This window comes from Amblyomma americanum, chromosome 4 (assembly GCF_052857255.1).
Source record: "Amblyomma americanum isolate KBUSLIRL-KWMA chromosome 4, ASM5285725v1, whole genome shotgun sequence".
NCBI lineage: Eukaryota > Metazoa > Arthropoda > Arachnida > Ixodida > Ixodidae > Amblyomma > Amblyomma americanum.
In genome coordinates this window covers 64964293-64984566 of record NC_135500.1, presented here as the reverse complement: position 1 = coordinate 64984566, position 20274 = coordinate 64964293, and the positions used below count along the sequence as shown (strand labels likewise).

General features: G+C 49.8%; 2 protein-coding genes across 2 annotated transcripts; both read left to right on the top strand.

Moving 5' to 3' along the window:
- Positions 1–2963: 2963 nt before the first annotated feature.
- On the top strand, positions 2964–8394 carry LOC144128011 (uncharacterized). Its single transcript, XM_077661058.1, has 2 exons — positions 2964–5335; positions 7488–8394. The coding sequence occupies exons 1-2, from the start codon at positions 5045–5047 to the stop codon at positions 7902–7904; spliced, it is 708 nt and encodes a 235-aa protein (XP_077517184.1). The 5' UTR covers positions 2964–5044; the 3' UTR covers positions 7905–8394.
- Positions 8395–14922: 6528 nt separating this feature from the next.
- On the top strand, positions 14923–19628 carry LOC144128010 (uncharacterized). Its single transcript, XM_077661057.1, has 2 exons — positions 14923–15425; positions 17971–19628. The coding sequence occupies exons 1-2, from the start codon at positions 15135–15137 to the stop codon at positions 19066–19068; spliced, it is 1389 nt and encodes a 462-aa protein (XP_077517183.1). The 5' UTR covers positions 14923–15134; the 3' UTR covers positions 19069–19628.
- The last annotated feature ends 646 nt before the right edge of the window (positions 19629–20274 follow it).

The following is a 20274-nucleotide window of genomic DNA, read 5'->3' as shown; positions in this document are numbered from 1 at the left end:
GCGAAGTGTTGAAAATCCGCTGGCCCCGCCGCGGTGGCTCAGTGGTTAGGGCGCTCGACTACTGATCCGGAGTTCCCGGGTTCGAACCCGACCGCGGCGGCTGCGTTTTTATGGAGGAAAAACGCTAAGGCGCCCGTGTGCTGTGCGATGTCAGTGCACGTTAAAGATCCCCAGGAGGTCGAAATTATGCCGGAGCCCTCCACTACGGCACCTATTCTTCCTTTCTTCTTTCACTCCCTCCTTTATCCCATCCCTTACTGCGCGGTTCAGGTGTCCAAAGATATATGAGACAGATACTGCGCCATTTCCTTTCCCCAAAAAACCAATTATTATTATTATTATTAAATCCGCTGCAGCAAGGAGAGGCCTATGACTCAAGGAATGCGGTTACAGGAACCGTTGGAAGCGAGCAGTTGTAAATTGCACAGCGTTTGGAGTAACTGGTAATTCAGGTCCGCAAAGGGTAGACTGTGCTAAAAAATCAGCCATCACATTAGCATCAGTGCCGCAATATCCAGGTACCCAGAGAAAGCAAGCTTCTTTAGCATGTGGTGGAATAAAAAATCTTAAAGAACAGCCCAGAAGAGCGTCCCTCGAGCCTTCGAGTGCAGTCAAGGCTGAAAGGCTGTCAGCAAGTATAATGACCTCACTAACGTTACAAGGAACCTTATGTAAGGCCAACTGAATCGCTAGATATTCAGCGGCGAATATATACGTATAATTAGGGGCCCGAAAGGCATAGCTTCAATCGAGAGCCCTGGAATAAATGTCAGGAGCTGCCTTTTCTTTTTGCTGAGAGGCATCTGTGAAAATTGCAGTAGGTGTTGGAAATTTTTCCAGATGCTCTTCTGTAAGCCCATTTAAAACATTTGGAGACAAATTCTTTGTATTTCTTGGGAGGGTTGTTGTCAAAGTGAATACGTGCATCTGGCCGCAGGTTGTGAATCTTTACTGCAGAACTGATTGCGGCTAAAATTTTTGATAGCAGAAAATTTGCGAACAGAGGATGAAGTCGCTGCAGTTGTATGTGCAATGATGCAAACGGTAAACCAGGTCATTAGCCTCTCATACGACTGTCTCCGAAGCCGAAAGACGTGCTCGGCAAGCTGAACAGAAACGCAAAAAGAGGCACCGCCAACCTGGGTCGAACGACACAGAGGATCCAGCGGCACGACACGCCCAAGTGTACAACATTGCTAAACGGGATGTGGAAACAGATGAGTAGCGAAAGACGAGAGAAAGACCGCAAAAGTAGAGGTGAATGGTGAAGTCGCCAAAGTAACGTGCAGTCGAGAGGTGTGTACAAGTGGCTTCAATTACCGCCGAACAGAGGGAATGGCCATCCGAGTCGCCTCGAGCAGTTCTGGAGGCTTATCGCAAAAATAAAGCCGAGGAACGACTTCAAGAACATTTGGCTGCGATTCAAAATTTCAAGCTTATGAATAGCCAAACAAAGCTAAACATGGGCAAATATGCTAAAGTACCGAAGTGGAATTTAGCTTAATCAGGTCAACGGTGGTAATTTTATTTGTTTCTAGTTTCGCCGCCTGCTCTCAGTTGTGCCTCTATGGAGGTGAAGGTGGCTGTTTGAAGGACGGAGCTTTGGGCGCGACTCACCGCAGCCCGCGCAAGCCTCTGTCCGTCTTTTCTTTAAAAAAACTTTGTGAGACACGTGATTAGTGAGCTACTGTACGGCAAAGCGATGCGATTGTCCTTCGGGCTCTCCTTAAACAATCAAGTTGTAAAAAGGAGGTTCCAACAGCGCGAGGGACCGCGCTTCCACAGGACATAGGTGATCACACGGCAACGAAGGAATCGTTTGGTTTATGGTTTATGGGGGTTTAACGTCCCAAAGCGACTCAAGTTATGAAGGACGCCGTAGTGAAGGGCTCCGGATATTTCGACCACCTGGCGTTCTTTAACGTACACTGACACCTCACAGTACACGGGCCTCCAGAATTTCGCCTCCACTGAAATTCGACCACCGCGGCCGAGATTGCACCCACGTCTTTGGGGTGAGCAGCCGAGCGCCATAACCGCTGAGCCACCTCGGCGGCAACCAAGGCATAAATCGTCACGGTCCGTTCTCGTGTGAGCGGCTAAGCCAACGAAGTGCAGAGATGACAGCGCATGCTTCTTTTCTGAAGATAACGCGGAGCCGGACGACTTGCAGACGCGTCCGGTGCACTACCAGCTGAGTTATGACGGCTGTAAAATCTGCTGCTTTTGTGGGTATTTATGTTTTGCGTGTAAGCGAACCTTGATAATGCTCACCAGCGCCACCCTCGTCCATAGCAGTGGACGTAGCACGTCCTGTAATACCGCTAGTGTGACGTAGAACGCCACTACAAGCTTAAAAAAAATAGAAACATTTTCCCTATGCACCTTGCTTTCGCTGACTCTTGGCTTCGCTCACTCTTGGCAGCGGGAGGGCATCTATCGCGGCTTCTCCCGCACTAAAGCTTACTGATACCGATACTTTAGTGAGTGACTCGGAGAGCAAAAAACGGGGGAAGTCGCAACCCAACCCAAGCAACCCAAGTCACACGGCAACACCTGCCATTACACCTGCCTTATGCCACTACGCCACTGCTGACTTGCCCACAGGGTGGTTTACTTGCCATGGTGTAGCCGGTGGTAACCAGGCGAGAACCTGGGGCACTGGCACCCCCCTAAGCGCGCCGAGCTAAGCGGAATGAGCAGCGGTTCGGAGAAGAATGATTCGAATGATGCTTGCACAGAAGCTAAAGAGAAGAAGTTGGGGTGGTAATCAGGTGGTAGCCTGGTACCACCTGTATTTGCATACAACTCAAGAAAGCGCCGGTTTTTCCCCGTCAGAGGACCACTCTGCTAGACAATGGCGTCGGCTGATTCTCATGAGCCTGCTAATGTGACAAAGCAGGAAGTGGTAGATGAAAGGGGATAATAACTTCCCTCTAAGGTCCGGGATAGAGCCTGTTGTGCCCGGACAACCAGCCCGGATTCCAAATGTACAGGACGCAAATTTTCTCCTGCGGACGCCCTTGGACAAGCCCGGTGCTGCGCCGGAAGGCAACACCGCCCTAACGCTCCCTTGACAAGCCGAGATACTGCGCCGTTAGGCAGTGGCGCCCTATGGACAAGCATCGGCAAGCGACATGTCAACACGTGCAGCAAATTGCTAGACAGCCAGGCGCCGGTTTCTCTTTCCACCTGGATGCCCCCGAGCGCCGGAAACTTGAAGCGGATGGCCAGTGCGCTCGCTGGTTGGACCTCTCGGACGGCTGTCAAGTGCTGGATTTTTATTGCTCCGTTTGAGTGAGCACCGTTTCTCGGGGCTACATAAGCCCCAACGCTGCCGCCTGGAGACCACTCCGTTCTACCGAGCCCGTTCTACAGAGACCGACCCATCGTGAGCCGTGTGCCGCTCACGAGTGGAGTGAGATGTGTTACGCGTTGGAGTCTCGCCGGACGTCGCTGTGCGAGAACAGTCGCGTTTGCTGTTAGCTCTCGGCCCCCGTGCCGATCTCGTCGTGTACAACGCTCTGTACATAATGTATAAAATCCCTTTTGTTGTTCTCACCGACACCTGACTCGGAGTCTTCGCTACCGACTAGAAACCTGGCAACGCTCTGTCGCAAAACGGGTGGCGAGCGTTACGGGACCACCTCAAAGTCACAACATTGGTGGCAGCGGTGGGATCCCCAATCGCAACAAGCCCTCTCTCCTTTGCAGGGCCTCTGCCTGCTTTGTCACGCTAGTAGGGTCATGAGAATCTGCCGATGCCATTCGCTGGAAGGGGTTCCTTGGAAGGGTTAAATCCGCTGCGTTCTTGAGTTGTATCCGACTATAGTAGGTCGTATCTCCAACCGACAATTGACGTCATGCTAGCGCACATATCAATGCGCTTATGCTAGCGCATTGGCCTAATTATGCAAATCGACTGAATTTTTTATTCGTGTTTTTCACGCTTTGCGGTTATATACTTATCCAGCTATGCACGCATGCAGTCAATTTAAGGTCCGAAGGCGCTCGACTCGAAGTGGCCTGAGCACAGTGTCCAGTGCCTGCTAGGCATGAAATTCGTTCGCCCCATTGCTTGGAGCCATTTACGCAGCAAGTTGGCCTTGCTAAGGGGGAACCTGGGCTGACTGTGTATTGAAAGAAGAAAGAAGGGAACAAAGTTTTGTGTGCATTTAGAACTGAACACTCAACCACTGTGACCACTCTGCATATTCTCGTACGAGACTCGGAGACACCTGTTAAAGCCGCAAAGTGTACATCGATAAGCCCAGCTTACGTTAAGCGTACGCGTCGAGGATTACATTTGCTTCACTTCGAAGTCTGGCGGTGGCCGCGCATTGCATGCTGGAATCACTTTCACTTCATGCATTAATTCACGCAATTGATACTACTACATGATGCTTGCTAAGAGGCCGGAATTAGACGGGGCGGAAGTGGCTCGCGCTTTCCTCCCAGACACGCATGCTCGACTCAGGGTGCGCTGCCAAGCACGCCGCTACGCGATGCGTCGAGCGGCGACGACATGGCGACAGAGAAGAGAGAAGACCGTCGCGCAGCAAGCTCGACGCCGTCGCCATCAAGAGCTGGCGAGCAAGGGAACGAAATCTGCCTGCCGCTTGCAGGAAGGCTGGCAGGGGGGGACGAGGTATACAGGGAACCACAGTTGGTCACCGTGTCTCTTTTCGCTTATGGCAGGAAACTGTTTGAGGAAAGTACTCTGTGACTTTAGCCACACTTTGCGATAACGCAACTCGGATAACTTGGGCGTCTCGCTTCTGTGTCTGTTAGAATTAGGCGATCTCTCATCCATGCGTCTGCTCAGCCAGCCGGCCGGCGACAGCCTGCTGCGGAGGCGGCGGACCTGGCCTCCCTGTGGCGCGAAGCTCATTGGCTCAGTAAAGTGACCACGTGACCATGTACACGTGACGAGCGCGAAAAACCGCGGTCGGTTTGCGCCCTATTCGTCGCAGGCTGCGTGAGTGTGTTGTGTGTTTCGCCCCACTGGTCGGTGGCGAGGTTTCCGGAGTGAATTCTGCGCGCCATGGCGGGAGTGGAGCGAGGAGCTCTGTATCGAGTGCGAGGCTTTGCCAGCGGCCTCAATTGGCGACCGACGCGATTCGCCGACGACGTGTCTCAGTACCGCACATGCCACATGTGTCGTGTGCTTCCAAGAAGAACGGCGCTGTTGCCTTGTCAACATTCCTTGTGCGAGCCGTGTCATGGAAGCCTGCTCAAAGATGGCCGAGGAGCTTGTCCTATAGACGGGGAGGCATTCGAAGAGAACGAGTGCCACATGGTCGACGTGCCTGTCAGGAAAGTGGAGAACTTGAAGGTATGTACTACGTATGACACTTTTTTGCTTTTGGTGCACGGCGCGGAGGCAGTGCACAAGCTTTCCAAATGCTTAAGCAATCTGCTTTTTCTTGCGAGGGTTAACCACTGTTGTTAGCGTCGGGCTTTCTCCTCGTTGGCGTTCCTTAACCCTCCTCGCTGCACCGCCCCACCTCCTCCTCCTCTTGCCTGCCTCCTCTTATTTTCTTTCACAGCTCTTCCGCTCTTCGCTCGATTCCTCGCGCGACGCAGCTTTCCTGCTTTTTTTTCCGCTTCGCCAGCTGCCGCGCGCCCGTCGGCGTTTGCCGATGTTAGGCGTTCATTTCATTGCTCATGGGATTATTGCTTATTGAAGGACATTTCCAGGCACCATGAAACATGCTCCAAATTTAATCGCTAGCGTGTTGCCTTCCCATGATGTTGGCAATGAGTGAAGTGGTGTAGCTGACATTACCACGGGTTCTTCCAGTATCTTTGAAAGTGTGCTTAAGCGATCGTGCATAGTCCCAAAGATTTCTGTTGAAGTGAAGGTCTAACGGCCGAGTGCTGTCGTTGTGGTTCATTTGCCGTTTGTGTCAGGCCACGATGTCATCGCGGGCCCGTACTTCGTGCTCCTGTTGCCGGTGTCTCAGTTCAACGTCGGGATCTTGCATACCATGATTCATTCCCTGTTGACGCTTCGCCGGCATGTGAATCCGGATCTACACGTAGCTGTCGCTGTACAGTCTAGTGCGATTTGAAGGTTGTCCCGCGAGCGTCCACTGAGAACAGGAACGGCGCTATGGCCCAGATTCCTCTGCCGTGGCAAGGGAGGTGTGCGGCCGGCTTCCCTCAGTCCCTTCTGGGCATAAAATAAAGAGAAATGGTGATGATTTCGTCGCTGGCGTGACGACTGCAGCACGGCACTGCGAACGAGGGTGAGAAGAATGCGAAATCGTGATTTTCACTGTTCCAAAGCCGGCCGCTATGCGCCTGGAACGCTAGGCCGGCCGACGGTCCCGCGATTAACTTTAAATCGCGCTGTACTGTAGTACCTCTCGACACGGCGACCTTCACGGCGTTCTTCGGAGTACTGTAGCCGGGGCCTATCTTTTGTATCACTATAGGGAGCGCCCACTGCGGTGGATCAGTGGTTAAGGCGATTGGCTGCTGAACCCAAGGACGCGGCTCGGCTTTGATATCCTCCGGTGACCGTTGCAGCAGCCAGCCGAGCAAACCCACCAATCAGGTGACGCCAGTGTTCACCGTTTGAATTTGACGAATGGATGAGAGGGCTCGGGAAAGGGCTGCCGCCGAAGCGTGGATTGCGTCAGAGCCGGCGCTTACCAGGGGAAGGGGGGGGGGGAGGAGGAGGAGGATTCCGCCGGGCCAGCCTGGATGAATCATGCTGCAAGCCGCGACATGTTCCAAGAGTCCGGGCTTGCTTTGCGCAATGGCGGGCGCACGGCGCTAGTATCCAGTGCGTCCTGGGCTCATTTTTCCAAGGTTTTTAAGAGCGTGAGCTCTTACTACTTTCGTTTGTCAAGGACGCGTATATCTGCAATAAAAATGAAACTTACTACTGCTTCGGATATAACTAACCGTACTAAGCCACCTCGGATATAACCTCCGGTGTTTACCTCGGATATAACGAACTTTTTTGTGTCAACAACGGACATGACGAACTTTTGGCTGCTAACGCGTTCAAACGATATGCCGAGGATCGCCTGAGTTTTTTTTTCATTCATTCATTATACTTTTCCCCCGACCAAGCGCCTTCAATAGGAATGCATATGCAAGCGCTTAGAGTGGAGTGCAGGGGCGCAGTCGTGTACCAATTTCTAAATCCCGCTGACTTTCTTCATGTATTTAAAAAGCAACCAAGCTTAAAATGCTATTCAACCATGCTATTCAACCCTCTCTATTCAAATCGTCATGCAAGGCATTGTAATATTTATGGCCGTGGCACAAATTAGTTCAAACACCTTCTATATTCGCATATGTATCTTATTTCTCAGTATCAGGCTTCTGCTACAAAGCCTGCTCCAAAATGCACTCGGCCACTCTCAGCACCGAGTGCCCAGGAAGAGATGTTTTGTGCAGTTTAAAAAAATACACAAAAGGGGAGAGGGAAGCCTGCTTGTGCTCTAAACATTTCCATCTTTTCTTCCAAGGCACACTGCTGGAACGAAGACCGTGGCTGCAACTTCGTGGGCAACCTGCAAGCTGTACTGCAGCACTTCGAGGAGCAATGCGGTTTCCATGAAGTCGCTTGTCCACGGTGTGGCGACAGCGTGCTGAACGGAGACCTGCCGCCCCGCTACGAGCCCGGATGCAGCCATGAGAAGCCTTTGGCGACACCAGACACAGATTCACGGCAAGGGAGCGCCGCTGGTCTTAGTGATGTCTCCGCCGAGTTGCGGGAAATCAACATGCCCTTGAACGAACCCTTGGCAGCACATCACGCTCACGAAGGGGCGACTGTGCTGGACATGTTGCTGGACCTTGAGACTGGCATAAACGAGCTCGTGGAAGTGACGCAAATGCACGACAATTCTATCCTTTCCTTTGACGACGAAATAGAGGAGTGATTAGCGGCTGCCATCTCTTGGGTCTTTACCAATACCTGGTTTTTGATTTTTTCCATTTTAGCGTTTTTTACTAACCTTCCCTCTTTTATTTAAAGCTGTAGATGACAGCCTTGTGTTGTGCGCAAGTGTGAGCACTGTGCTTTTTTTTTCCACGGGCAACTGCGAAAGCTTCGCAGCAAGGTACAAATTTGCATTTGCACATATCGTACATCCAAGTTTTTTTTTTTTTTTTGCAGCGCGAATCGTTGAGGAATACTATATATGGACCGTATCAGGCCGCAACTTCAGTGCAAATGTTGAAAAGCTTGCCCTCCCTCGCGGTCTGATATTGGTCTTACGCTTTACCGGCAGCTGTGAGTTCAGTGCAGCTAGAATGTGCAGCTGGATGCGAACATACATTCCTTTCTTCTATTTTTCCCTAATAAAGCCTCGTTCAGTGCTCTCTGTAGTGTTGTTTGGTCGCATTTTGGGTGATTCCATGCCAAGCGCACCAGAGTTTGCGCTCCACCTCTTCCAATCTAATAAAATTTGTGGTTTTTCATTGAATGGTCAGATGTAATTTCCTTTACTAAATCTGGGAAAAAAATTTACCATCATGCAATAGCTCACAATATTCCCGACTGGTTAAAATACTAGGTGGTCATAGAAATTAGTAAACACATTTTTTTTTCATTTATGCGCTCTCAAATTTTTACAACGAATATGTATTCGTTATACTTTTTAATCAGGTGCCGGTACAGAGTTTTTCGTTTCGTTAATTATTTTTTGTTCGACTCAAAACTTTCGAACTTTTTAAAAACTGCACGCGAAATACGTAAGCAATACAAGATTTTAATGGCCTAGCCATAACGTACTAGTTGAAAGTGTGTTGACACCAAGGTTGAACCGAATAACGTTCAGAAAACAAAAACGCCAGACCTGAAAGAAGGAGCGTTGTGCTGCGCATTTTAACGAAAAATTCATACTAAGCGTTCTGCAACATAAAAATCAGATGATAGTCAGTTTTACTCTAATTTCTGAGCAATTTTTATTGATATCTTTTGTTTTGGTTCAGAACAAAAAGTGAAGTTGACTGCCACAGCACCGGTCATAGTTGGGCCGTACTGTAATGTAACTTCATTGCAAAACAAAGCCTCGGCGTTGCTCAAACTGCTCCCGTTCCGTGTACTCACGTGTTCACGCGTTGCCCATCCGTTTTGAGCGATGACGACACCGTCGCTTCTCGCGTGCTGTCTTTACAAAAGCAGCGCTATCCCACACGGCCATTGACGTCCGACGGTTATCCCACTTCGGACTTTCAGATGTCCGTCGGAACACCCATTTTTTTACCCGAAGTCTACCACCGGACATACGTTGGACCATCCTTTCTCTTGCTGTCGAATGTCGTTTGCCGAACACGGATGTCACCTACAGGTGCACGAGATATACTTATTCGTCGCTCTCAAGAGTCACGTCATCCCCAATGGGCACTGAAACTCCCTTGGATGTCCTGTGGATGTTTGGGACGTCCAAGATACTTCCAGTGCCCATTGGGCCGCGAACAGCGCTTGACGAAGAAAAAATAACGGCAAATCGAGCTCGCATGCAGACAGCCGCAAAGAACGCCGACCATCGTTATTGTTTACTTCTGCGCATAGAGTTTCTTACTATTAACTAGAGGGAAAGCTGGCGGCGCTGCACCTGACCCTCCATAGGCGCGCAAAGCATCATGGGCCGATGAGCTACTTGCTGCGGGACAGTAGGCTTTTTTCAGGAACAGAGTGGCGTTACTGAGATGCCCCATTCCATATCCATGGCGCGCTCCGCGCAAACACAACTTCGGCGTGAAAGTAGTGTGCAAATGCAAAAGCCATAGTAGCGAAAACGCAACAGCACACGATGCCAATAAAAGGTTTTTGTTTTCCGAAGTGCTCTGGAAAAACCTTTTAAGGTGCTGAAATGATAACATTTTTTTTCAAAAACTTATTTCTTTTGAAAAGTGCGCCTGTTAAGCACAAAATATTGGCTTTTGTGGTCTGCAATGCTTGGCCAATAGGAGAGCAAGCCATCGTTTATTTTGAGCAAACTTCGCGTTTACATGCTTTTCTGCTCGTTTATTGGAATTTATAGACATGACATTGAATGATAGCACATTCTTGATTATCGAACAACGTATTTTTTTTTTGGCCAAAAGTTGTTCTGCAGTCGGTAGCTCTCCGCCACATGATGCTTAGAGCGCCCATGATGGTACGCATGGTCTCGAGGAAGCTTCATCCCAATGGGCACTGAAACTCGCTTAGACGTCCTGTAGACGTCCAGGACGTCCATGGGACATCCAAGGGAGTTTCAGTGCGCATTGGGATACAAACTCCCATAGGCGGGGCGCCAGCTTTTCCTCTAGTTAATAGTGAGAAACTCTATGCTTCAGCGCGGCTCGCGATCGACTTCGGCAAGTTTTGGCCAATTCTTGACTTCACCTTGTGGTCTTTTTTTTTAGCCGGGCTTTTCTTTTACAATCAGGAATGAAAATTAAAATAGAGAGTAAATATCTGCTTGTAAAATGTTCAAATTTGTAGTTTTTCGCATATAATCCCTAGAAGGCATTTTTTTCAGTTCAACGCAGTAAATGATTCAAGTCGCCTAGCAAGAAGCCGATAAATGTAAACAAACATGACTGACCGAAATTAAAGAGCTCTAGTACTAGGGCACTATACCAAAGTCAATCGTTCGCGTTGTTCGAGACTCGCAAGTTCACCTTTTTTCACATATTAAGGATTGATGCTTAGGCGCAGGTGCTCACAGGCACGCATCTGGCGGGCGGTTTGGGTGGTAGCCATGTCTGCGTAGATGTCAGTCGTGCACTACGCTTAAGTCTGGAGCAAGCTGCCAAAAAATGGCGCTAAGCATTGCTTCCGTGGCTGAAGTGGGGCAGAAAGGACATGCCGGTAGAGGCGCCTGTGATGTCCACGATGCAGCACAGTGCCCACCCGAATTCCCAGTGCAACACCAAAAAAAGGCTTCTGCTTGGCAAGCATTCCCACAGCGGACGTGCCAAACACGAAGAGAGCGCGGCGCTTGTTTTCAATCAGTTGTGCTAGAGAATGCAATGCAGACACAATGCCATGTGCTGCTCTTGCAGCCTGCAATATGGACAAGTTTTTCGGCAGCAACTATGAGTTGCAAAGCACATGAAATAGACTAAAGATTACCGAGCTTCTATTAATAAGAGTTATCACTGGGCAGCTCGGTGTAATCCTCCCCGCCTCCCCGAACATTTAGACACTAAATATACCGCTTTATTGCCGTCTAGGCGGAGTGCTTTCTCCATTCTGCCCGCATTTCAATATCGGTCCGCAGAAGGACGCCCCTCGTAAGCCCACCGGAGATCCGGTTTCGGATGTCGGTTTTCGTATCTTCTTCGTTTGTCCTTCGGATGTTCGTTTTCGGATCTGCTTCATTTTTCCTTCGATGGTTCGTTTTCGGATCTGCTTCGTTTTTCCTTCGGATGTCCGTTTTCGGATCTGCTTCGTTCTTCCTTTGGATGTCCGTTTTCAGATCTGCTTCGTTTTTCCTTCGGATGTCCGTTTTCGGATCTGCTTCGTTTTTCCTTTGGATGTCCGTTTTCGGATCTGCTTCGTTTGTCCTTCGGATGTCGGTTTTCGTATCTACTTCGTATGTCCTTCGGATGTTCGCTTTCGGGTCTGCATCGTTTTTCCTTCGGATGTCCGTTTTCGGATATGCTTCGTTTTTCCTTCGGATGTCCGTTTTCGGATCTGCTTCGTTTTTCCTTTGGATGCCCGTTTTCGGATCTGCTTCGTTTGTCCTTCGGATGTTCATTTTCGGATCTGCTTCGTTTTTCCTTCGGATGTCCGTTTTCGGATCTGCTTCGTTCTTCGTTTGGATGTCCGTTTTCGTATCTACTTCGTTTGTCCTTCGGATGTTCATTTTCGGATCTGCTTCGTTTTTCCTTCGGATGTCCGTTTTCGGATCTGCTTCGTTTTTCCTTCGGATGTCCGTTTTCGGATCTGCTTCGCTTTTCCTTCGGAGGTACGGACCTTAATTGGACGTCCATCGGACATTGTTGGCCGTCTGGAATTACAGGATGAAATGAAGTTACTCGAAGCGGCATCCACAGCAGCGAATATGATGGCATTGCGAGACGGGAATCTCGCCACCGCTACCCTCTGCTTTCTCTTGGTTCCACCAGGCGCTCTGCCGTAGCCGGTACACATGGCAGGACACCCTAATTCTATGTCTTGTTCCGCACAAACAACCGCTCCATACAAAGTGCGCCCTACGGTGATTTTATATCGAATCGTATGTTTTTTCGCATTATATTCATTATTTTGTCACAGACGAACGGCTGACGTACGCAGGGAAGATTTACTTAGACGGTCTGGGATGCGCGAGGCAGCAGCGAGCTCGAAAACAGACGTCAAAAGCAGCTACCACCTAGCATGCCCAAGACTTAGCGAAAAGATAAAGCTTACGCTTGTAGCGCAAGCAAAAAAATGCAGCGAGAGGTAAGGCGCAGACATTGCCGACCGTCCCCCAGAGATGGGTAAGGGCCCTCGTTTTTACTTTCCCTCTCTCACCCTCTTTTGAATCCATGGCTTTCTCTCACCCTCGTCCTCATTTTGAAAAGTTGTCCGACCCTCCCTCAGAGCGAGTAATTTGCTGGCCTTCCCTCACTAACAGTCGTTTCAAAACTCGAGTTATTTTTTTTCCAGTCTGCAACTTCTGGCGATATTTCTGAGCAAAAAACATATAAGGCAAGCCCTCATGCCACTGATGGACGAGAGGCTAGATACTTATATTGGTGTGTGTGAGTTGCTTGAGGTAAAACGTGAGACAAAACCGAGACAGTTACGACTTGAGCCCAAAAATATCACTCTGCCTTTACTTCCGGCACGCACTGCATGCACAGATATGCCCTGCACTTAGAGCATTTATTTGTTATCTATATCCACAGCTAAAACGAGTCGGCGCGTCTGTGTACAAAAACTAATGTATGCCAACAGTCTTTAGAAAACAATGCAATAGCGTTTACCACGACAATTACAGTAAGTGCTAAGTACTGAATAGGCTCGGAACAAGACATTACCCGACGACATTGCGATAGCGCTCGCTCTCCTGAATTTCACTGCTTGTAATCTCCGCCAATTCGCGCTGTTTGCTGAATGCTCGTCAGATGACGTTTCCACGCGCACGGATGGAAGATGATGAAGACCACGCTTTTCAAACTACAGCGTGAGAGACTGGCAGTTTTACACGCGTGAACACGGGTACTAGACGAAGACGACCACATTGCAAGCACAGGTCGAGAGCTTGGAAGTTCGTGCAGGCAGGATGATTTCTCCCAACTGACTGTTCATCTGAGGGAAGTGTATGAACTGGCCAACTTTAAGCCCGAGTGGCAGGCCTTGGTGATGTGCTCAGCCTTTCCTCTCGTCTAGTGCTCTCTTGCTCTGTCTTTTTGCGATGTGTTTCGTGGCATTTCCTAAAAGCTTTATATAGGATTGGATACGAATAAGTTTATTAAAATTCTGGCAACTGACGGTTTTACGCCTCATAATTTAGTTAATGTAAATTGAATATATCTTAAATGCAATTAATATCATGCCTCGAAAAAAGGTTGTGGCGATGGCGTAGTGGTCGGAGGCATCGGACAGCAGAACTGATTTTTTTGGCGCCGGCGCAGGTTCATATCCCACTTTCATCATCATCATTTATTTTCCCTTAAAGGCCCGAATGGGGCATTACATAAGGGGGCAAGCTATGAAGTATTAAGAGCAAGGACGCGTCTGTCTGCAGAGAAGGTCGAACTGACCAAAACAGTCACCACGTGACCACACTCGATCACATGACAGCAGTGGGCGCGTAGCGCCTCAATTCATGCCGGTACTTTCGATCCGTCATACAGTATGTGCCAATACAGCGGCCATCAAAGTGCGACCGCTCCCGTGACCACCGTGACCACCGTTTGAATAAAAGTGCAATGTGGCGACTCACAAGTCGATTTAATCGGGTTGAATTACCTAATCACTATTTCGCGTAGTCACAATTAACTACGCACGCATCAGTACACGTCCTGATTACACCACAGCAAGCCAAAGATCACAATGCAGTCACCAGATACACCGTTACCCCGCTTAAACCGATGAGCGTGGCCTATGGATAGCGTGTACGTCTCGCAATCCAAGGGTACCGAGTTCGAATCGTACTCGATTCTCCCAGTGTAGCTTTCACTGTAGCTGCTTTGATTTGCATGTGTAAACGTTCTTACGACGTTTGCGACCAACACAAGCATCGCTAGCACGAAGTTCCGCGCGTTGACGGAGCAGCATATAAGGAGTCTGATCGCACGAGGGTGTTCGAATTTCCCGCGCGAGGTCTTGTGGGTGTGACGTCACTTACCGGTCAATTAGGATAAAATACACAACCACGCCGCCGGACAACTTCGACGCCGGTTCTTATGCGACACGGGACCTGTAACGCTAACGATTAAAAAAAAACAATTGGCAGAGGTTTAACGTAGTTAAACATGGTATTAAGCGAAAGCTTCACAGCAATGGTTACTTGACGTTATCCACGCGACTGATCACATGGCCCCCTTCCCTTAACACTAGACTGAAAGATTACCCGAAGGTCATCGTAAGGTCAAAGTTGATGACCATGTGTTGCGACACCAAGATGTTCCACAAGGTTAGGCTGAAGGGCTTAGCTGTGGTGCGTCTTCAAGATATGCATGACCTCTAACTCGGCGAAGGTCAAATTCAGCCACGCCAAGCGCGGCTCTACTAGAGCGTAGTGAAGTTTCGCTAAAAAAATGCGTAAGAGCTGCTTCATATGTATACATGGGCTGCAGGCAGCCTGCCGGTAGTTGCGTGCATTCAAGACGCATCTCGTGCTCGAACAGCTCGGATCAAGGCGCATGGAACCGAGCATGGCTGCGACGGCTGGCTGCGCAGGCGGCGGACTTGGCGTTCTGTGGTTCTGCGTTTGGGGAATAATTCTGTGCAGCGCGTGCAACTGTGTCTCTCTTTTCCGAGATCACCTTCTCTGGCGGACGGCCCATGGCCTCCTAGCGGCGCGAACCTCATTGGCTCAGTAAAGTGACCACGTGACCGTGGACACGTGACGAGCGCGAAAAACCGCGTACGCGCCCAGTTCGTCGCCGGCTGCGTGGGTGTCGTGTCGTTTCAGGGCCGCTGGTCGGTGTTTTGGCTTCCGGAGTGAACTTTGCGCGCCATGGCGGGAGCGGAGCGAGGAGCTCTGTATCGAGTGCGAGGCTTCGACAGCGGCCTCAATTGGCGACCGACGCGATTCGCCGACGACGTGTCTCAGTACCGCACATGCCACATGTGTCGTGTGCTTCCAAGAAGAACGGCGCTGTTGCCTTGTCAACATTCCTTGTGCGAGCCGTGTCATGGAAGCCTGCTCAAAGATGGCCGAGGAGCTTGTCCGATAGACGGGGAGGCATTCGAAGAGAACGAGTGTCACATGTTCGACGTGCCTGTTAGGAAAGTGGAGAACTTGAAGGTACGTGCGACGCTTTTGTGCTCTTGGTACACGCCGCCGAGGCAGTGCATAAGTTTTGCCAATGCTTAAGCAATCTGTTCCGTCTTGCGAGGGTTAACCACTGTTGTTAGCGTCGGGGCTTTTTCCTCGTTGGCGTTCCTTAACCCTCCTCACTGCACCGCCCCACCTCCTCTATTTTTTCTCCTTGTCGTCTTGTCTCCCTCCTCATCTTATTTTCTTTCACAGCTCTTTCGCTCTTCGCTCCATTCCTCACGCGACGCAGCTTTCCCGCCTTTCCCCCCCCCCCTGGCGAGATTCTGCGCGCCCGTCGGCGTCTGTGTTCGCCAGCCCCGCCATTCTGACCCCACTGCTGCGTCGTGCAAAGAAAGCGACTGTGCACGTATTTACGCGCGGGGAGCACGAACTATTCGTGGTCCCCCATGTGCTGTGCTGTATTATGCACGCGAATTGCGCTTTTTTCGAGCAAGAGGCGCGATTCTGCGAGCATCTCTACAGCCATAGATGGCCTCGCTGCTGCGTCGTGCAAAGAAAGCAATTAAATTTATTGCTCTGCTGTGACTACCGCAGCTGGCTCATTTTACGTTACTTATCCATTTTGTCTCGAGTGTCGATGTTGCGTGAGGCGCAACTACAGCCTCATCGAAGGTAATGCGCGCACAATATTTTGTTCTATGCGCATCCAGTACGAGCGGTCACTTGCTGATTACGCGTCATTGCTCATGGGAATATTGCTTATTGAAGAGTTTCCAGGCGCCATAAAACATGCTTCACATTTAATCGCTAGCGTGTTCACTTCCCATGATGTTGGCGATGAGTGAAGTGGTCAAGCAGACATTCCCACAGAATCTTGCAGTATTTTTGAAAGTGTACTTGAGCGATCGTCCATAGTGCGAAATTTTTCTGTTGAAGTGAAGGTCGGACGGCCGAGTGCTGTCGTTGTGGTTCATTTGCCGTTTGTGTCAGGCCACGATGTCATCGCGGGCCCGTACTTCGTGATACTGTTGCCGGTGTCTCAGTGCAAACCCTCTAATCAGGTCAGGCCACTGTTCACCGTTTGAATTTGACAAATGGATGAGAGGGCTCGGGAAAGGGCTGCCGCCGAAGCGTGGATTGCGTCAAACCCGGCGCTTGCGAGGGGGAGGGGGGGAGGAGGAGGAGGAGGATTCCGCCGGGCCAGCCTGGATGAATCAGCAAGCCGCGACATGTTCGAGAGACCGAGCTGCTTTGCGCAATGGCGGGCGCGCGGCGCTGGTATCCAGTGCGTCCGGGGCTCATTTTTCCAAGGTTTTTCAGAGCTAGCGCTCTTACTGCATATGTTTGTCGAGGACGCGTATATCTGCAATGAAATTGAAATTAACCGAAACAGTTACCACGTGACCACACATCACCACACAGGAACTGTGCCCGGAGCATGGCACATTCCTGCCCAGGGGATTGGCCATTGTACAGCAGGGAATGCCAAGGAAGTATTTGCGAGAACCATTTGGTTGCACGCTATTTTTTGTCATCAAACGTAGTCCCGGCCATGTGCTACAACATGTTGCTGGAAAGAAGAAACAAATCCAAAGTGGCCGTGCTCATCCCCGCACTATTCCTGTGATGAATGGCCTGCTTAAAAGCGCAGCGCCAGTATTAGATGGGTCAGTGCAAGCAGAAATGGCGACCACCGTCTCAGTAGCCAGTAGCTGGTTGGCCACCAGGCTATCCAAACGAACTTAGTAACTGACACTACCTATACAAACTTAGTATACTACTTCGGATATAACGAACTTATGTGTGTCAACAACGGATATAACGAACTTCCGTGTTTCAACAACGGATATAACGAACTGCTGTGTGTCGATGGATATAACGAACTTTTGTGTGTCAACAACTGATATAACGAACTGTGTGTCAATACGGATATTACAAACATTTGGCTGGTAACGTACTAAAGCGATCAACTGAGCGTCGTTGCCTAAGAGTTTTTTTTATTCACCACGCTTTTCCCTGACCGAGGGTCTTCAATTGGAATGCACATAGAAGCGCTTACAGTGCAGTGCAGGAGCTCAGTCGCGTACCAATTTTTAAATCTCGCAGGCTTTCTTCAAGTATTCAAAAAGCGACCGCTCTGAAAATATGAAAACAATTGAAGTGGGCGTTTCTCACGAGTCACTTTAAATTTTTCCGAGAAAAATTTGTACTATTGTTAAGAATTAAAAATGTCACTTTTTCTTTTTACAAATAAGTAAATTTAGGCGCATTAAGAATCCGGGCAACTGGCTTAGGCGACTGTGTACAACCCTCTCTATTCAAATTGTCATGCAGGGCATTGCAATATTTTAAACCGTGGCACAAATTAGTTAAAACACCTTCTATATTCGCATCTGTATCTTATTCCTCAGTATCAGACTTCTGCTACAAAGCCTGCTCCAAAATGCATTCGGCCACTTCCAGCACCGAGTGCCCCGCAGAAGATGTTTTGTGTAGTTTAAAAAAATACACAAAAGGGGAGAGGGAAGCCTTCTTGTGCTCTAATCTAAACATTTCCATCTTTTCTTCCAAGGCACACTGCTGGAACGAAGACCGTGGCTGCAACTTCGTGGGCAACCTGCAAGCTGTACTGCAGCACTTCGAGGAACAATGCGGTTTCCATGAAGTCGCTTGTCCACGGTGTGGCGACGGCGTGCTGAACGGAGACCTGCCGCCCCGCTACGAGCCCGGATGCAGCCATGGGAAGCCTTTGGCGACACCAGACACAGATTCACGGCAAGGGAGCGCCGCTGCTCTTAGTGATGTCTCCGCCGAGCTCCAGGAAATCAAGGAGCACTTGAAGGAACCTTTGGAAGCGCATCACGCTCACGAAGGGGCGACTGTGCGGGCCATGGTGCTGGACCTTGGGACTGGCATCAACGAGCTCGTGCAACAGACTCCGAACGCCGAGTTGACGCAGGCCCTTGGCAAATTTTTGGCCACGTTCAATGAAGCCCGCCAAGCGCAGCAGAGCACATGTTCTTCCGCACAGCAGGAACACTGTGCGGCCGGAAGAAGCCCAGCTTCTGGAGAGTCGGAAGTACATGAGCCGTCAGTGCAACCGCGCCAGGAAAACACCCACGACCTTCAAAACTTGGAAGGCATTGTTGGTGGTGTTGTCGGCTGCCTGGAAGAGATTCTTCAGTGCGTACGCTTGCAGCTGGCGCCTTCGGGGAAGCCATTCGTCATAGTGGAGCAGGTGCATAAATGTGTGCACAAGCCGAGCCCGTTAGAGATGATGGAGAAAAGGAGGGCACATTTTCTTCTGACTGTGCGTCACGCTAACAAACTCTCTAAGAACGGAGAGTTCGGTAGCTCTGTATCCGCTGAGGTGAGGGCGTGCCGCAGGAAGCAGGCGTGTTTCACGGTTCGCATTGGAACTCAGGGACAGTATCCACGTCTGGAAGTTGCGTTTATTTCGAGCGACTCGTGTGAAGCCCCCCATCTTGCAAAAGCTATCACAGTGCAGCTTAGGAAATGCGGATCTTATTATAACTTGCCGGAAGATTATGGGTTTGTCTCTGCTGCTCCCTGGCGCTTTCGGCAATTTTATGTCAACCCAATAGTGTGCCATTGGTGGCAAGCTGTAGTTCACGATGCGCTCGTCTTTGACGTCACAGTAGAGGAGTGATTAGTGGCTGTCAACTCTTCTATTTCTACTAATGCCTGATCCTTGACTTCTTCCATTTTAGCTTTTTTGAAGTATCTTACTCTTTTATTTTAAGGTTTTAGAGGAGACCGTTGCGCTGTGTGCAGGTGTGCCCACTGCGCTTGTTTTATTTTTAGTTTTTTTTACAACGGGGCATCTTTTTCTGAAAGATTCGGAATTTGCACTTGAGGATATCTGTATTTCCGAGACTTTTCCTTTTTGCCGCGCGAATGTTCGCGGAATATATAGGTATCGCATCAGCCCTCAACTTCAGTGGAAAGGTTCAAAAGCTTTTCGTTCTTACGCGGTTTTACACCACCCAAGCAACACAATCAGCCCAATATTCCAAATGGATGGTTTCACGCTTGCCCTTTGGACCGGCCTTTTCCTAAGCCTTTCCAACATCGGGCCGATTACCTGTGCTGCTTGGGCGGTCTTATGCTTTTCGGGCAGCTGTGAGTGCTGCGCAGCTAGAACGTCCAGATGAATGTGTACATCTCTTTGTTCTATTTTCCTCTAATAAAGCCTTGTTCAATGCTCTTTATAGTGCTTTTTTTTTCCTCGCAGTGGGTCATTCCATGCTAAACGCATAAGAGTATGCTCTTCACTTTGCCGACTTATTTATAAAATTTGTGGAAGGGGGTTCATGCACCAGTGAACTCGGCGATAACAGTTCACAAACAGCTTAGCCAGCACCAGCGCAGTTTACGCAGCCAGGGATCTGGAGCCGCACGCCAGCACTTGGTCTTTAACTTGTTTTAAACGAAATTTATTGCCCCAGGGCATCAATGATGGGTGAAGGTGTGATGAATGATGTAGTAGACATTAAATGAATGGAAAAAGGTTAGCTGATTTGATGAAGTCCAGTAGAGCACGATGGTACGGTCCCTGCGTCCAGGCAATGTATGAAGCAGGGTTTCTTGGTGAAAGACATGCTGCTACCATCAGGTGCCGGATCCTTGTAGGCTTGAGAGCTGCGCAGTCCCACAGTAAGTGATGAATGTCGGCCTCAATGTCCTCGTGTTTACATATCGGACACCCTGGCCAAGGAAAGAATTCTCGGTACTGAGGCCACTTCCGAGTGATGGCTGGTGTGAGGGCAACCCCGACCCGGATCCTCCTAAGCGCAACCTCCTCTGCACGGGTAAGACCGCGGGGGAGGGTTACCGCACACGGAGGAATGAGAGC